At 41.7% G+C, this 18,001-nt stretch overlaps 2 protein-coding genes and 1 long non-coding RNA gene across 4 annotated transcripts in view; 2 read left to right on the forward strand and 1 right to left on the reverse strand.

Annotated features, from left to right (window-relative positions):
• The first annotated feature begins 3,637 nt into the window (after positions 1-3,637).
• LOC113425003 (histone H2A-like) lies at positions 3,638-4,118 on the forward strand. Its single transcript, XM_026686976.2, has one exon. It carries the CDS (start codon positions 3,645-3,647, stop codon positions 4,116-4,118), a length of 474 nt encoding a protein of 157 aa, XP_026542761.1. The 5' UTR covers positions 3,638-3,644.
• A 3,857-nt stretch (positions 4,119-7,975) lies between these two features.
• LOC113424992 (uncharacterized) lies at positions 7,976-17,404 on the reverse strand. Of its 2 annotated transcripts, none has more exons than XM_026686961.2 (3): positions 16,983-17,404; positions 15,330-15,443; positions 7,976-13,740 (listed from the first exon to the last, which is right to left on the reverse strand). In XM_026686961.2, the coding sequence occupies exons 2-3, from the start codon at positions 15,406-15,408 to the stop codon at positions 12,368-12,370; spliced, it is 1,452 nt and encodes a 483-aa protein (XP_026542746.1). In that variant the 5' UTR covers positions 15,409-15,443; positions 16,983-17,404; the 3' UTR covers positions 7,976-12,367. The 2 variants fall into 2 exon arrangements, with proteins under 2 accessions (XP_026542746.1, XP_087809992.1); XM_087953866.1 differs by having other exon boundaries at positions 17,037-17,403.
• Positions 7,987-18,001, forward strand: part of LOC148131938 (uncharacterized) — a 174,182-nt gene continuing 164,167 nt past the window's right edge. Inside the window, exon 1 of the long non-coding RNA XR_015747230.1 lies at positions 7,987-11,297. This is a non-coding gene — a long non-coding RNA (uncharacterized LOC148131938). The remainder of the gene's footprint in view (positions 11,298-18,001) is intronic.

Below are 18,001 nucleotides of genomic sequence, written 5' to 3' on the forward strand. Positions count from 1 at the left end.
ATCACTATTTTGTCCTCAGCATTGAGTTCTATTTTGCCTTCATCTTGAAAATAATATTTTAGAAAGCATTTCAGTTTCCAGAATCAAATAACATTTGGATGGGATTATAGCCTAGACAGAATAAAGTTCCACTCCTCAAAATTACAGCAAATAAAATACACTAGATTTGCAGTAAAACAGATGATGGGTAAGCCTTTTTTCATATAATATGAAGAGGTAGGAGAACACTCATTCTATTTTATTTGTTTCTCATCTTTATTATTTTTATAAATAACCCAAGGTGGCAAACATATACAACACAACTTCTGCCTCCTATTTTCGCCACAATCACCCTGTGAGGTGATTTGGACTGAGAGAGAATGACTGGCCCAAAGTCACCCACTGGTTTTGATGGCTAAGACAGGTTTCTAGCCTGGTGTGTTTTATTCTGTAGCTACATCTATTAAAGCCCCTATCTGTTGCTATCTACTAGGAACCAATTAAGAAAAATAAATGACGTAAAAGGTTATATATATTAAGACCATCATTTGTTTAAACATCATAAGGGATGTTGAAAAGTTATAGACTGCAATGGAGAAATCATAAAATGGCTATAAAATGACCAGCTAAGGATGGACATTGTGTTGTTTTTTTAGTGTCTCCTGGAAAACATTCAATTTTCAGTCAGGTCAGACATTTTCAATAACCTCACCCTTTTCTTCAGAAGATTCTAACTGGTGAAAAATAGAAAGACCAGGAGAAGACATAATTCACATGGAACTGAAGAATTCCAGTGAATTTTATTCTCCCAATTTGATAAATTAGAGTGGGCAGAGGTAAAAGAGGACAAGAGTCTTAATGATTGCTGTGGAAGGACATATATTTGAACAAATAAAGCTTCTCATGCAAGTTGCACTGTTAATTTATTCCCATTAATTCTCTTAATCCTCTGAAAACTACCTGAACATGACAGAAAACCTTTCCCTGTGAGAATCTGGTTACCTTTTACAAGAGCTACTATGTATGAGGAAGTGAGGCAGTTTGGTTTAGTCATGAGACTGAGTTCTAATCTTGCTTTAGGCGTAAAAATAACTTCTATGCCTTGAGGACGTTGCACATGGTATTCCAGGCAAAACTGCAGTGAACTTTAATTTTATATTCTGAAAAATCGGTTTATTTTCTCCAGCCTATCCAGTATTTTATGGTGTGTGCATTAAATCCAATTTCTTCTCACATCCCTCTCGACATTATACAGCATCACAGAATTGTGTATTTTTCCCAGATTGGTGTTTTAATTACACAATAGAAACAATACAAGATATATCACCATAATAATCAACCAAAAGTCAATAAGGATACTGCAATGCAATATCACGCATGTTTACTTCAAAGTCAACCTTTTCAAAGTTTTCTGTCAGGGCCGACTGTAAAGGGGGCGTGACTCTCCTGACTGAAAACTTGGTACCGACGGGTTTTCTTCTCAACCGTCCTATTCCAGCTTAATCTTTGAATCAGAGGTAGTTTGTATTCCTGCATCGAAACAGATGGGTTTTCTAAGCTGATTTGAGCATGCGCCCTGGTTTACTGTTCTTCCGATTTTTTATTTTTTTTTACCGTTTAGGTTCTGTCTTCGCCACCCGACGTGGGAAGCAAACAAAATCACTTACTTGTGATTTTTGTCTTAGATTCAAACAAAATCACTTACTTGTGATTTTTGTCTTAGATTATTGGGGCTTTGAAGGAAATTAAAAATAACATATCTTATAAAATTGAATTAAATGGAAATACTGTACGGAATTAGCTTAATAAAAATACCTAGCCGCCCATTGGAGGGGTGGGGTGGGAGCTTATAAATCGATCGTTACAGCTACCGGTATATCGACGGAGATAATGAATTTGTTTGGATTGGACGGAACTTTCTTAGTGCAGTTCTAGATTCAGCCACGGAGCCATCACACTAGATCTTTCTATTTCTGTAGGCTGATCAGTTACATTTGGGGCTGATCCTAATAAACAAATTTCAGAGTTCACAAAATTCTCCATGACTCTTTATTGTATATTAAGGCGGAGGGTGTTACCGAAGGTTAAAATTGATACACAAGCACACTTGTCATTTCTCCCCCGCCCGATTCTTTCTCACATTGGTCGGTACGGTATTCTGATGAAATCTAAGAATTCCGAGAGGCATGTATAGTTTTGGGTCGGCATATTTTAGATTTCACGATGCTAATTAATTTGAAATAACTGGGATCTATATTTTCACTTGTGATCATGAAACTGGTGTGTGACTAAACACTTTAAAAATGAAAACAAGTGAAGCGTTCTTAGGATGCGCCTACGGTATCATTAAGAGTCGAGTTCGCCTCAAATGAGACATTCCAGTTCATATTAACTTGGATTCTGATGGTGAGTTCTGATTGGATTACATTCAGAAAAACTGACCAATGAGGGATATACGAAGAACAGCAATTTGCTGTAACAGCAAATGGTACTATGGCTAGCTTTAATAAGTATTGGTCAGAAAAATCTATATTAAGATTGTAATCCTACTTCCTCGTTTGAGGGGATAAATCCTCAAGTCTTTCAAGAAACCTTTGTAGATTGTGTTGCATTTAATACAATGGAATACCTCAGATTCATGTTTCAGTTCGGACTCATTTAATATGTATGATGACCCTCACGTTCCTGTCAGATTAGCCTGCAAAGTAACGTTTAACTGCACTTATAAAAGTGCCAATAAAGGATAATATTTGTAGCTCAGGTGTGAAATGATGGGTCCTTGGTGCTCTCGGAGCTTGGTTGTTCTCTTGCAGACGTTTCATTACCCAAACTACGTAGGTAACATCAAGATAATGAAACGTCTGCAAGAAAACAACCAATTTCCGAGAGCACTAAGGACACCCTCACTTATAAAAGTTTAGGATGAAAAGCAAAATTTTGGGTTGGACATTAAATTAAGTGTATTTATTCAATTTGTACTGCCATCCATCTCCAGAATTAAGTTTTGGCTATATCTCCAGTATTTAGAATTTATCAAGAACTATACGTTTTGTAGACAGTATTTGATAAAATAATCATACAAACTAGAAAGAGAAATGTATTCTGTCAACCTGCCCTGCTCGACAGCGTTTGATTTATAATAGGGATAGGGATGTTAAAGGCAAAGAAGGAATTTTTCAGCAGTTTTTTCTTATCCAATTATTATAATTATATATTTATTAAATAAATGTATATGCCCCCCAACTTACCTGTGGCTACCCAACACATGCACAAAACTTCGTATGATTTCATATGCAGGAAGGTTTTAATCAAATGGATCAATTCTAGATTATATGGTACTATGAACAAGAGCAAACATTTACAAAATATGTCTAAGTCTTATTAATGTGGTAAAGTAAATGACTTCTCTCGCATATAGTTAACACTAGAATAAAATTATACAAAGGATATTAGAGATTTTTTTTTCTTTATAAAAGCCGTTATTTCGTTTTATTATACTCGTCTTCAGCGATACTAGTCTCTTATTGGTTAAAATAGAATGCTTCCTATTGGTCTGCTCTTTTCAACCAATCGCATTAAGAGAAATGCGGTCAAGAAAGGTATAAAAGACCTTCAACGGCGATTGTTCGCTACTGTTTTGTCTTGTGAGGCGGAAGAGTTTGAAGATGTCGGGCCGAGGTAAAACTGGAGGCAAGGCACGAGCAAAGGCGAAATCCCGCTCTTCCAGAGCCGGGTTGCAGTTTCCTGTGGGTCGAGTTCATCGGCTTCTGCGTAAGGGCAATTACGCCGAGCGGATTGGAGGAGGGGCACCGGTATATTTGGCTGCGGTGCTGGAGTACTTGAGCGCTGAGATTCTGGAGCTCGCTGGTAATGCCGCGAGGGACAACAAGAAAAGTCGGATCATCCCGCGACACTTGCAGTTGGCGGTGCGCAACGATGAAGAATTAAACAAGTTGCTGGGGGGAGTCACGATTGCTCAGGGTGGCGTCTTGCCGAATATCCATGCGGTTTTATTGCCGAAAAAAACCGAAATTCTACATAGCGCTAGTAGCAGCAAGCCCACCACTAGCGTGAGCAAGTCTACGAAGGTGCCCAAAGTCGCTGTCAAACCGACGACCGCTCCTGTTTCTGTTCAGTGAAGACAAGAAAACCAACCCTGCCCCGGGGGACAATACTGAGACCCAAAGGCTCTTTTCAGAGCCACCCACAGGCTTTTTGAAGGAGCTTTTCACTGCACTAAACATTCACAAAAAAATCAAATGTATAAGAATGTTTTTAAATACCAATCTAAGGAACCTGAACACAATAGCAGGGGTATTCATTAACAAAGTAGGCCTAGTGTAAGGGCTATCAAAAACTTGTGGCAGCTTATAAAAAGTTGCCCATGGCTTTAAGTGCTGGTCATGTGGCCCTGTTCTAAAAGTATATCAAGCTAGGCAAATTGATTCTATTGAACAGTGATAACAATCCCTTTATTTCCTCCACTGCTGAACAAACTTAGTACATAGGCTGCCAATATCTTGATTGACAACCCTAATCTCTTGGGATTGAGAAAATCCTGGATTAAATTAACAAATTTTAAATTGGTATAAACATTTATAACTGTTCTGATTGCCAGTTTGTCTAGTGGTTAAGGCATCAGACTAGAAACCTGGTGTTTCTAGTTCTGCCTTAAGCATGAAAGCTGGCTGGGTGATTGGGCCATTGCTTTCAGCCCAATTTACCTCATAAGCGTGAATGAGGCAAAGAGGAAGGAGCACTTGGTATTTTTGTTGTGTTATGTTTTTATAAATGGGATAAAATTAAATCCATCTCCTTTGATTATTGACCCTACTATTATTATTTCTATGCCTTGGTTAATTTTATTCCTCTTCCTCAGCACACTCCTGTTAAGGCAGGAGATCCTTGGTGCCGTCACAGGGCTGATCCAAAAACAACTGGGCTCTGACTTAATCTGACAGTAAGGACAATTTTCTCTCCAGCAAAAGCAGCAGGTGAAAAAGTGTGAAGGCGCTTGATTGGGCATCAAACGTGCTAACTCCTCAGCAGGGGTAGGATTCAAAAACAACCAGTTCTCCAGAGGCCCTCTAGAAGCAGGCAACAGGCCCATTTCTGGACTTATGGGAGGGCTGTTTTTCGCCTTCCCCAGAGTCAGGAAGCTTCCCTGGGCCTCTGGGATGGTGAAAACAGCCTCCAGAGGCCCATTTCTGAGGGGGCTGTGTTTTGCCCTCCCAGAGTCTCCATGTGGACCCTGTGCTTATCTGCATCTCAAATGGACTGCATGGAGACTACTGGGAGGGGTCAGCCGGTCAGTTCAATTATCGGTTCGGGAACCAGATGTAAATTTAACATCCGGTCCACCTGAACCAGCCCAAACTGCCTGAATCTCACTCCTGCTCCTCAGAGCCTATATAATACAGATATAGCAAGCCTCCTCACCCCTATCAAGATATTGTCTCTTTGCAAAGCTCAGATTCCCTTTTCTGGGCCAAGGGGATCATCCCTTTCATCTGACAGACTTCTTGGTTAACATCCACTGCCCAATTTTCTCTTGCTGCCTTTATTTCTACCTCCTGAAGCAAATACTGTCAAAACCATAAACACATAAAGAATGGAATTTCCCAAAGCTGGAGATGTAGTTGAATCTGAAGAGGAGAGGAGTGAAAATCCCCAAACTTGAGATCCTTCAATATCCATAAAAACAAATACACTAAATACATTCAAAGTTACTTTTGCACATTAAATGCCCAAACGATATACAAAAATAAATCTGGGAACACTTCCAATTATCACATTTTATTAAAAGGAAGGCAAGCTTTTTATGCTATTCACTTAGACTACCATTTCAAATGATATTAAAAATAAGGTAACATAACATAATCAGAGTTGAAAGGGACCTTATAGGTCATCTAGTCCAACCCCACCGCCCAAGCGGGAGACCTTATACCATTTCTGACAAATTATTAATTATGACAAATTACAAAGTATTAATAGAGTACTTTTGATTATTTCCAGAAGCCAAAGGAAAACAGGCTCTCAAAATTTATTTCTTCTGATATTTCAGTACCAAAAAGTCAGACAGAATGGAAAATGTCATATTTATATTTCATATTTCTTAATCCCTCTCTTAATCCCTCTCCCTCAGAGAGCAATGTACAATATAATCAATAAAATCAATTTAAGGTTAAATAGTCTTAAAATTGTAATATAAAACTTTCCAAAGGTGAAAAATTCCAAGGTGGGAGATTAGTTGTTAATGCAGGTGTGGGGTGGTGGTTCACATGGGGCCAGCCAGCCTCATGGTTGTGTAGGCCTCTGCCCCTTCCCCCCCACAAGGCCTCAAAGTAGCTAAGTTTTCATCCTTTTATGGAAGGCCAAGAGATTGGGGGCTTTTCTCACCTCTGAGGGCATAATGTTCCACAATGCAGGAACAGCTGCAGAGAAGGGCCTTCCAGATCCCGCCAATTGAAATTCAAAAGCATAAACTTTTATTTATTTTTAAAATCTACAGACTACATGAATCTACATTCTACATGAATCTACGTAGTAGAATCTACATTCTACATGAATAAGGCTGCTGCTACATATGAATCCACTGCTGTTGATTTCTGTCAGTAGAAATGTTTAGCAAAGTGGAGTATCCAGTGTCATTTCTCCATGGTTTATTTAGTATTATATTCAAACTATGATCTCTGATTTTCTGCTTTCTTAACAAACTGGAATCTTAAACAAAAAAAAAATGCCATAAGATAATTTGTTAGAACAATAAACTGCATAAATTACAAACTGACTGAATTACAAATTGCTTTAATTCTGTTTGCTTGAATTCTGGCTTTCCCGAAAACTGAATGCTTAGCATAAGGTTATTTCTCATTGTTTGGGCATTTCCAAAAAAAGCATGGTTGCTGAGCAACCAGCATGATGCTATTGCTCACTTGAGAACTAGGCTTACAGCCCTAAAATTACAGCTGTTGGTTTAAGTATACTTTTTAATTTATTAAATTTAGAGAATAAATTTATTAAATTTGGAGAATAGCTTGATATTGTCGTCTTCTTTTCCTCCCAGCTTTCCCAGGACTATGGACTTGTCAAGGGATTTGAATTTTACATAATGTACCAAAACATAATTTGAACTTCGGCACTGGTGCCTTGAGGGAGAACCCTGGATCGGTTGTACTGTGATCCATTTATTTGATTTCTTGGCCACCTATGACATCTTGAAGAATCTTACAGTAAAGTTCAAAAGCATGAATACTCTATCCTGCTTCTTCAAAGTCCAACATTTACTTCCATAGAATGTCACAGGGGAAATCCTTGATTGTCACTTCTGATCTTGCTGATAGACGTATCATACTATCCGAATATCTTTTCCATGGTTTTCACAGCTATCCTAACAAGTGCTAATCTACAGCAGGTTTTTAGTTTTACCTTCATACGCATCTCTAATAATTCTCCTCCATATTTATCCTCATTTTTTGTTTCATCACATCTTATGAGCTGTGAGTACTTTCTATGGATTTTGAATCTTCTGGGGTTTTTTTTTTTGTCTTCTTTTTTCACTTTTCTTTTTACTAAACAGCCTTTAACTATGTAGTTATTGCAAATGTTCTCACAACCAGCAACCTCCTACTTATCCAGTAGCTTATTCCACAAGATCTCAACTGTCCCTGTTTAATACTTCTTGGCTCCCCCAATCTCTGTATAGAACAGGACATGTACTGTTGGCAAGCTATCCCAACAGATGGCTAATGAGTTTGTTTAATTTACAGGCAGAACCATTCCAATGTCCACTGAAAGAGTTTTCCATTGGTTTGTTCCTGAAGGTTTTTTTTTTTTAACTTTCCAATTCAGACTATTGTTTTGTGATTTCCTTGTGCTCTTTCACTCATCACCAAACCCAACCCTGCTTAGCAATCATAACCAAGATCAACTGAGCTGCTACTTGCTGAGGTACATATTTTTTTACAGTTATGATAAAAAATAAAAGACACTAACATTCAATAAACAGTTTTATTTAGAATTTGCAGGAAGTACAGGACATTCTCTAATTTAAAATGACATTGATTAAGCAAATCAAACAAGGGGGGAAATTAAGTCATGTCAGAATTCTGGACTGGTTCACTCAATACTTTAATTAATAACATGGATTGTTTGAGTTAATGTGACATATCAAGCCAGACACTTTTTATAATCATTCCATAAACCATAACTAGAAATCCACACAATCAAGCCAGCCACCTGTCAGGGTTCTGGCAATTGCCCTAATTAAATCATGAGCCTAGAGCCAAGCTTCAAAAGAATCCAAAAGATTTATTAGGAACAACATGTCGACATTGTCCTATATGAAGCCAACTCTGCCACACGTAATTTATGGTCCCCTGTGATCTTGTTTCCCCCCTCCCCACTGGGTGTGTCATAAATCAGATTCTCCAATGAGAGGCACGTTCTTCAATGAAGGATTTTCGTGGGCAGAAGATCCAGTAGCCCAGGCTACAATCTTTGTAAGGTAAGTGTGGAATGTATTTCTGATTTTAATTGCCGTACTGCTCCTTCAGGTTCCCCCACCCCAACCTGCTTATGGAAATTCGAAAACAGGCATAGGAATGCTTTATGAGTTGACAACACGTAGAAACATTACTAATTCCAGTTTGATGAATTTTGTGCTTCATTAAGATAGACCAAAACCATATCTTACTCTGTTCCAAAATTGTGTGTTTGAGAACAAAACAATTGTCGGAAAGCAGCTCTCCTAGCACCCTCCAAATCTATTGGATTAAAACTACCAAAATTTCCAGCCATTATTGGCAGATCCTGGATTTGAAGCAGTTGAAATAGTCTGGCTATGAGATTTACAACAAACAGGAATAGAGGCCTTTCAACTCTCTTAAATATTGCTTAAAAGTTCCCAATTCCAACCAGCCCCAGCATCATAGCAAGTCTCTTAGAATGAGGTAGGAGTGATCTGGATGCAGCAATCTCCACTGAACCATACAGCTCCTTTCCTGGGTCTTTTAAATTTTTCCTTTCTTGTGTTTGCTTTTTTTGCCCATCTTCCTGATTCTATGTTTTCTACTTACTCTCTTATTCTATACCTGAACTACTAATTATCTAATTCCTTCCCTTCCACTAATCATTACTCTATCTATTTTAAGAGACAACCTCAGTCACAACTGGGTTGCCAATCTGTAATAAAAAGAGGCAACTACGAAGCAGGTGAAAAATAACATTGCAAATGTATTATTACAAATTAAATCAGATTGCTTTTGTCTGGCTCTGCTACTTTCTGAGAGACATTTCTATCCTGGTATTCAATGGTCAAATGCAACTCCCTGCCCTCCACATAATGGTACCTGTTTTCAAGCAAAATTGATCAGAAATCCCGCTTTAAATAACCTCAAGGGAATTTGTGTCATGTCCCCTTGGATAATGGAGTGGCCTGGAAGACGAAAAGCCTGGGATTTGAGGCAAAGAAAATGTCTATTCTTGAGTAAACATAATGACAACTCCAAGCTTTGAGCCAAGCTAAGGGTTATAGTCAGAATACTCCATAAAATTTGTGCCTATAGTTTTCGGCAACAACTCTGTAAGGTACATGATTTATTAGAACATCATATTTATTTATGAGTGTGTTGTGCAGACAATTAAGTAAACTGAATGTAATTTAAAAACAAATAGCAGGACTATAGGACCAGATTGTGTCTGAAGGTCCAGTCAAGTATCTCATATTGCCTACAGATACAATACCGTACATGCCTGGTTTGGATAGAAGAATCAGAGAGGTAGAAAGGAGGACAATATAGGGTGGAAACAAAGCTCTAAATACTGAGCCTTCGTTTGGGGATGGGAATCATCACATACAAATTACCTCTTTTCTGTTCGCATTCTATTCAAATACATAATATCTTTGACTGCTTCCTTGATCGCACTGCAAATTTTGCAATGAGAATTGTTTTGTAATCCTAACAAAAACCCTGCCAAATCCATCAGGGTTATTCATCCCTACACAGAGAAATAAGAGAGTAAGTAAACTACCTCAATAGTTTTGAGTAAAAATATGCAAGTGTAATTTTCCAAGATGCAGGTCAGTAATTAAGCGCTTATGTTTAACCACTGATCCTAAGAAAATTGTGGCTTGCCTTTTGCAGTGTTTTTGAGTAAAGGGGAAGGATTTCATTCCCCATAGATGCGGGGCCAACCTGGAGAAGTTTAAAGTAAATATAAATACATTCATGGACATCAGATTAACAACAGCTCCTTACTATAGTGACTAGATGGTTCTTTCAGTAGCTTTTGGTAAGAACCTAACTGACCATTTTGGGAACCACCAAGCGTAGACCAGAACAGCCTCTGGTCTGTAAGGCATGTTACAGGAGTGGGATGGTGTGGGGAGGGGGAAGACACAACATTCATTCATTGTTTTCTAACTTGCATCACATGAAGGGAGCTGCCATTTTAAAATATACAACACCAAAGGATGACACTCTACGGGGGAACTATGGGAAATGCAAAGGGCAACTTCCAGGACCGATCAGAAGGCTGTTGCTAGGTAAGTCCACAAATGGAAGGCAACATTCTTCAAAAGCTCTTTCCAGAGCTTCCCACTTTCAAATCTGAAACCAACCCTGGCAAAGATGTTGGGTTTCAAAGTTGCATTGGGCCAAAATATGGTTTCTTTGGTGTTGGTGCATTGTACTAATCTGGCGAAGTGTGGTTTGTTCTATAAATCGCAACTAATGAATAAACTGTGTCTTAGGGCACATTATGCTAACCTGGGTAGTTGATGTCTGTAAAGCCTTAGATAATAAGAAAGGTGCAGCATTAAGGTTGCTGCTTTCTAGCAGAAGCACCACCTGCAGGAAGGCAACAGGAAGCCCAGAGGCAGAAGACAGCCTTGGCCACCTGCTTCGGTCAAGGAGGAGCAAGATAAACTGGCTACTTACTATCAGAAATGGTCAGTTGCATTTTAACCCTAGTAAATAACAACTTACAGATATTCCTTAACAGCCACAAGTGGGGCCAGAATTTCCATTGCTAAGCAAAGCAGTTGCTAAGTGAGTCATCTCCAGATTTTAACCATTTCACCACAGTTATTAAGCGAATCACTGGAATTGTTAAATGAATCACGTGGTTGTTAAACAAACTCCAGCTTCTCCCATTGACTTTGCTTGCCAGACGCCAGGTTGCAAATGGGAGATCACATGACCCCAGGACCCTGCAAACTGTGGTAAATAGAATAGAATAGAACAGAATAACAGAGTTGAAAGGGACCTTGGAGATCTTCTAGTCCAACCCCGTTTAGGCAGGAAATCCGGGCTCCTGTGCCAAAAATTGTGTGCGTGCTTGCACGCTCACACTCACATGCCAGCACCCAGAAGGCAATGCACGCCCCCCCATGTCCCCTTCGCATGCGCGTGCAATCGCCCCACTCCCCTGCTGCCCCTTACCTGCACTGCGCCTCACAGCTGATTTTTGGCTGGTTTGAGGCCTTTTTCGGCCTCCCAAAGGCTTGAGGAAGGCTTCTGCAGGCTTCTACAAGCTTTGTAGGCCGAAATCTAGCCCCGTTTCATCACTTCCTGTTTTTCCGAAAATACCGGAAGTGATGAAACGGGGCTAGATTTCGGCCTACGAAACTTGTAGAAGCCTGCAGAAGCCTTCCTCAAGCCTTTGGGAGGCCGAAAAAGGCCTCAAACCGGCCAAAAATCAGCTGTGAGGCATGCACATGTGCAGTGAGGTAAGATTGCCTGCAGCTTGCATGCCAGCACAAATGGCTCTGCGTGCCACCTGTGGCAAGTGTGCCAAGAGGTTCGCCATCGCAGCCCTACAGCATTTCAGACGAAAGGTTGTCCAATCTCTTCTTAAAAAATTCCAGTGTTGGAGCATTCACAACTTCTGGAGGCAAATTGTTCCACTGACTGTTTTGTCAGGAAATTTCTTAGTTCTAGGTAGCTTCTCTCCTTGATTAGTTTCCATCCATTCCTTCTTGTCCTGCCTTCAAGTGCTTTGGAGAATAGCTTGACTCCCTCTTGTTTGTGGCAGCCCCTGAGATATTGGAAGACTGCTCCTTCTTTTCATTAAACTAGACATACCCAGTTCCTGCAACCGTTCTTTATATGTTTTAGCCTCCAGTAGTTGCCAAGCACCCAAATTTTGATCACGTGGGGATCTTGCGACAGTTAAGTGCAGGGACCAGTTGCAAGCCACTTTTTTCAGTGCCATTATAACTTTGAATGGTTGCTAAATGAATGGCTGTAAGTCAAGGATTATTTGTATTCGGAAAAGAGGCAGAGAAAAGCCAGCTTTCCTTTCCCCAACTTCTGTTCCAAGGGGAGGTTTTTTGGGTGGGGTGGGGAGGGGAGGGAAAGGAGGATAAATAAGCATGCATTCCACGCTACTTGTCCTGATATCTCCTTTCCAAGTATGTGCTAAAAAGATCCCTGATCTCCCGGGCATGAGGGTTGGACATGTACATCAGCTGCCTTTCTGGCTGCTGGTAAGATCTTGACACGGACCTCACCACCTCTTCCCACCCTTCCTGCAGAGGTTCCCCTTTGCTCTCACAGATGTTGTGCAAAATGCAGCAGGCTACAATGACCCGCGGGGCGTAGCGTTCTCGCACATCGAGGCGGGAGAGGAGGCACCGCCAGCGGCCCCTGAGCCGCTGAAAGGCATAGTCCGCCACTGTCCGGCAGCGGCCAAGCGTGCTGTTGAAGAGCTGTTTTCGGGAGTCCAACTGGCCACTGTAAGGAGCCATTAGCCATGGCAGAAGAGGGTAAGCAAGGTCTCCAAGGATGACCGGCTTCACTTGCTCTCCCTCTACGTCCATCGTAGCGCTAGGACCGAAAGTGCCTTGGTTCATGGCCCGGAAGATGGGGGAGCTGCGAAAGATCCTGGCATCATGAACTTTTCCCGATCGCCCAGCATACACGTCAATGAATTTGCCTTCGTGATCCACCAGGGCCTGCAGAACCATCGAGTAATACCCTCGGCTGTTGATATATTCCATGGCTCGGTGGGCAGGAGCAATGATAGGGATGTGGGTTGCATCGATCACCCCAATGCAATGAGGGAAACCTTTGGCCGAAAAGCCTTTTATCACCTCCTGGGGCCTGGTCAGAAGAACCACATGGTGATAGACATCATAAAGAGCTTGGCAAACTTCCATGACTATCCTGGAGACAGTGGAGCGACCAACGCCAAAGCACTCTGCTACCGAGCGGTAGCTATCTGGGGTGGCCAGCTTCCATATAGCTATGGCCAGCTGCTTCTCAACAGTAATGGGAGCCCGCATGTTGGTTGTCTGATGCTCCAGAACTGGCCTCAATCCGTCACACAGCTCCATGAAAGTCTGCCGACTCATCCGGAAGTTCTCCTGCCAAAGGTGGTCATCCCAATGGGGCAGCACCACCTTTTCCCACCACTCGGAGCGGCCCGGCTGCACCCAGAAGGCCCGCTCCATGATGTAGAGTTCGTCTATCAGTCCAGCAAGAACCGCCGGGGACTGGAAGAGGCATGAACACATCATGGCGCGCAAAGAATCAATGCTGGTTTCCACCACTGCTCGGAGGCGCACGGCGGCTGCGTTTTCCACCATCTGCTCAAGCTCCAGGAGGTCACGACGGTGGCTGGGCAAAAACGTGCGGCGGGTGGCCAAACGGCTGAAAAGTTGTGACTGGATCCCGACAACAGTCTTGACAGCAGCTACGGCAGCGGTGGCCACGGTGACGGCTGCAGAGGCCACTTTGTCACCAGCAACAGTAACTTCTGAAAGTCAGAAGAGAAGCAGGAGGAAAAAATGTTTAGAAGACAAAGATCAGTCCATCTAACTGAAAAACTCTCCAGAAATCAACTAGCCCTTCCACCAGTCCTTTTAAGACTCCCCCATACCAACCAAGAACTTTGTGGTTCAGCCAACAGAAAACAAGTGGCATTCTTTGCTTTTCTGAAATCACCTCAAGTAGCCTGATGATATTTTGGGGGAAGGTCACCTTCTATCGCTTACAAAGACAGTTTATGTTTCTTGATTTATTCTATCCAATGAACAATTTTGGAATCTGAAAGGTGCTTCTTTTTAGGAGGACTTTCTTGTTTTTTTTCTTTTGAAGGCATTTCGCTTCTCATGCAGGAAGCTTCTTCAGCTCTGACTGGACGGTGGGGAATGGAAGGATTTATATTTCTTGCAGACAGCTGGTCATTTGCATCCTTTTAGAGGGTCGTTGAAGCACTTGGAGGTTTATCTGTGTCCTCAGGGTCACCTGAGTAGTGTTCCTGGTTCCTGTAGTCTGCAATTTTTTGGGAACTCCATTCCTACTCTCACACCATTCAAAAGAGTGTTCATCCCAAATTGTCAGAGCTGAATCCTGTCAGAGCTGAAGAAGCTTCCTGGCTGAGAAGCGAAATGCCTTCAAAAGATAAAAACAAGAAAGTCCTCCTAAAAAGAAGCACCTTTCAGATTCCAAAATTGTTCATTGGATAGAATAAATCAAGAAACATAAACTGTCTTTATGGCGATAGAAGGTGACCTTCCCCAAAATATCATCAGGCTACTTGAGGTGATTTCAGAAAAGCAAAGAATGCCACTTGTTTTCTGTTGGCTGAACCACAAAGTTCTTGGTTGGTATGGGGAGTCTTAAAAGGACTGGTGGAAGGGCTAGTTGATTTCTGGAGAGTTTTTCAGTTAGGTGGACTGATCTTCAAAAAAAAAAACAAGAAAGTACAGTTGCCTTCCTGAAAAAGCACCGTTGGGACAACCATGACCTGGATGACTGAGAATCTCTACAGATTATGGAATATTTTATTTCACAGTTATTATACTGGGAGAGCCAGCTTGATGCAGTGGTTAAAGTACCGGGCTAGAAACTGGAAAACCATAATTTCTAGTTCTGTGTTAGGCACAAAGCCAGCTGGATGACTTTGGGTCCCTCATTCTCTTTCAGCCCTAGGAAAGAAGAAGTGAGGGCAAACCACTTGTGAAAAACCCTGCTGAGAAAACTACAGGCAATCGACACCGACTCCAAGGCACTGAAAACAAAACTCCCAGGATAACGAAGTCATCTGCCATCTTAGCTAAATTTTAAACTCATTCCATCATCACTTTATAAGAACTCATCCGGATGGCCGTGTAGATTTCAATATATCTACAAAGCAACAAGTTAGAGAAGTGCGAAACCTATCTCATCAAGACTTATCCTGTATCATTTTGTACTTGAGGAAGGATGCAAGGAAAAAAAACCCCATTCCTTCAAATCCTGGGAAATCAATGATGGACAGACCAATTATCCCTTCAGAAGATGGACTCAGAATGATCCACACAGTTATAATTTAAAAACATTTTTCTCTATCCACTTCTTTACCTGAGCTGGTCTCATTTCTCACTGTCCCTTCTCCAGTGCTTTGGGAATCTGAATTTTGTATTTTTTCCTCCTTCTCCATCTTAGATATTAATTTATACTTTAAGGTAGGAAATCCTAAAAAGAGAAAAGCAGTTAATAAAAAAAGAAAGAAATGGAAATGAAAACAAGTCAGAACTGCAATTAGACATGGAAACATTCCAGCAAACTGTGAGATTTCATGCATAAAATTTCTAAGTGCTGAGACAAGATGGCAGTTCTCCAATCTTGGGTTGTATTTTGGGGGAAATGTTACATTTTCACATTCTGTAATTCATATACTGTAAATTCAGGGATTTATGGTCCTAATGTATATGGATGCCAGTTGGGGAAAGATTTGATTGGGGCACTGAAGTAATCTTTTAAGGGATTGGAGCTAGTTGAGATGGCAAAATTGTTTTGGTTAGAGACAACAATTTAACTATATTTCTTGCAGCTTAGAGATCACTGTTAGATTTCAGGAAAAGGAGAAAGCTGAAGTTTTGACTTTGGGATTTAATTATATTTGATTTGACTAGAGAAATATTGTGGGATGTTATATCGCTATGATTTTTCTATGGTTAACAGGTTTTTTATGTGTTAAAGTTAAATTAAGAACATAGTTTTTTGAATGTTGGTTTTGAAGAAAGGAAGGTTGGTTTTGAAACGTGGAGGTCCTGCTGCGCAATTAAGATTCCGGAGAAAGATGATCCAGCAATCAGGTATTAAAGCAAAGTCAGTAGTGCCCAGTTACTGATGTCCTGCTGAGGATCACCAAGATGAGTTCACAACCCTCACGTTGTAAGGGAGATGGGTGGCACAATCAACCAACCAAGCAACCAACCAATACAACAGCAGCAACAACCAACCACCACCACCACCACCAAGACAAGTGCACAAACAGTTCACAACCCTCACATTGTAGGGAAGATGGGTGGCAAAATCAACCAAGCAACCAACCAACCAATAAAACAGCAGCAACAACCAACCACCACCACCAAGGTAAGTGCACAAACAGTTCACAACCCTCACATTGTAGGGAAGATGGGTGGCAAAATCAACCAAGCAACCAACCAACCAATAAAACAGCAGCAACAACCAACCACCACCACCAAGGTAAGTGCACAAACAGTTCACAACCCTCACATTGTAGGGAAGATGGATGGGTGGGTGGATAAAGAAAAAACACACACACACACACACACAATACAACAGCAACAACCAAGATGAGTGCACAAACAGCCTTTGAAGGCGAGGCAGCTGCATTTCGCAGCTCTTGGCTTCTGCCCTTCAAATGCTGTGCCTTTGAGGCCAGGCATTTAAAGGGCAACCCTAAGTAACTCCGGGACTGCGCCCTTGGGCATCGGCAGACCAGCCTCCCCCGCCTCGGCCTGGGTGAAGGAGATTGGGAACAGCCGCCACAGGCGACTCAAGCGAGACGGGCTTTCCACTCTATACAAAGAAAGAGCAGCTTCTGCCTATCAACTGCCCTGCCTATTCTGCATAGGCGACACCCCGGACTTGCAAAGGCCGCAATTTCTCCTTGCGCGATGCCTCCAAGCCTTCATTTGCGCCCCTTTGTTTGTTTTCCTCCCTCCCTCCTCCCGCATCGCCCCGGAGAAAAAGAGCTGCCCGCACAGAGCCTCCGCTTCCTCTGCCGCCAGAGAGGCGAATCCTTCCCTCCCTGCTTGCCTTGCGATTGTCGGACACAAAGAAATCCTCCAACGGGAGCAGGCGGCCGGCAGGGATCTCTCCGCCGGTGCTGGGAGAAGCGGAGGCTGCCAAGGTCCGGGAGGAAAGAAAAGGGAGCCTGGATTTGCGGGAACAGCCCGACTTCAGACCCGGTTATGGTGGCGCTTGTCTTCCTCCTTGCAATCTCGGCGGAGCCCAGTCATTTCGGTTCCCTCCAGGTCCTAGAGGTAACGCTGAACAGGAAGTTACGGCGGCTTTGGCATGCCCTCCGAGGAGCCACGGTGGCTTGGAGACTCCGTCTCCCGCTCCAGATGCCACCAGGTCCTGAGGCCTTTGATTCCCAGGCTTGTTGTCAGCCTGGCCTGTCTCTGGCGCTCTTAGCCTGCACGCCAGCGGTCTCTGAGCCTGTTGGTGCAAAACTTGGCAGTTATTAGGGGGCTAGAATGAAAAGGAGATTCCCATGTAAGTCTCTGGAGAAAAAAAACCAACGTGCCTACCGTCCCTGTCCTATTGTTTCTTTTATATATATATATATATTATTTTTCTTATATGTATCCATGTATTCATAACTATGTTTTTACTTATACCTATTATCTTGTAAGCAATTGACAAACCAAATAAAAAATAAAAATACAAACACTAGCCTCTGAGGCCAGTTACAAGTCACCCCAAAGGGCAATTATTAGGGGGCTAGAATGAAAAGTCTCTGGAGAAAAAAAATGGGATGTACATCTAATAAACAGCCTGTTGTAGTCATTACCTCCTTTGTGTTTTCTGGACATGAGCAGACTCATAAGTCATAGAATAGAGTAGAATAGAATAGAATAGAATAGAATAGAATAGAATAGAATAGAATAGAATAGAATAGAATACTTTTATTGGCCAAGTGTGATTGGACACACAAGGAATTTGTCTTGGTGTAAATACTCTCAGTATACATAAAAGAAAAGATAAATTTGTCAGGA

The sequence above is a fragment of the Notechis scutatus genome, chromosome 2 (genome assembly GCF_049901735.1).
Source record: "Notechis scutatus isolate UNSWTSFEM ecotype Mainland chromosome 2, rNotScu1.2, whole genome shotgun sequence".
In the NCBI taxonomy this organism is placed as follows: domain Eukaryota; kingdom Metazoa; phylum Chordata; class Lepidosauria; order Squamata; family Elapidae; genus Notechis; species Notechis scutatus.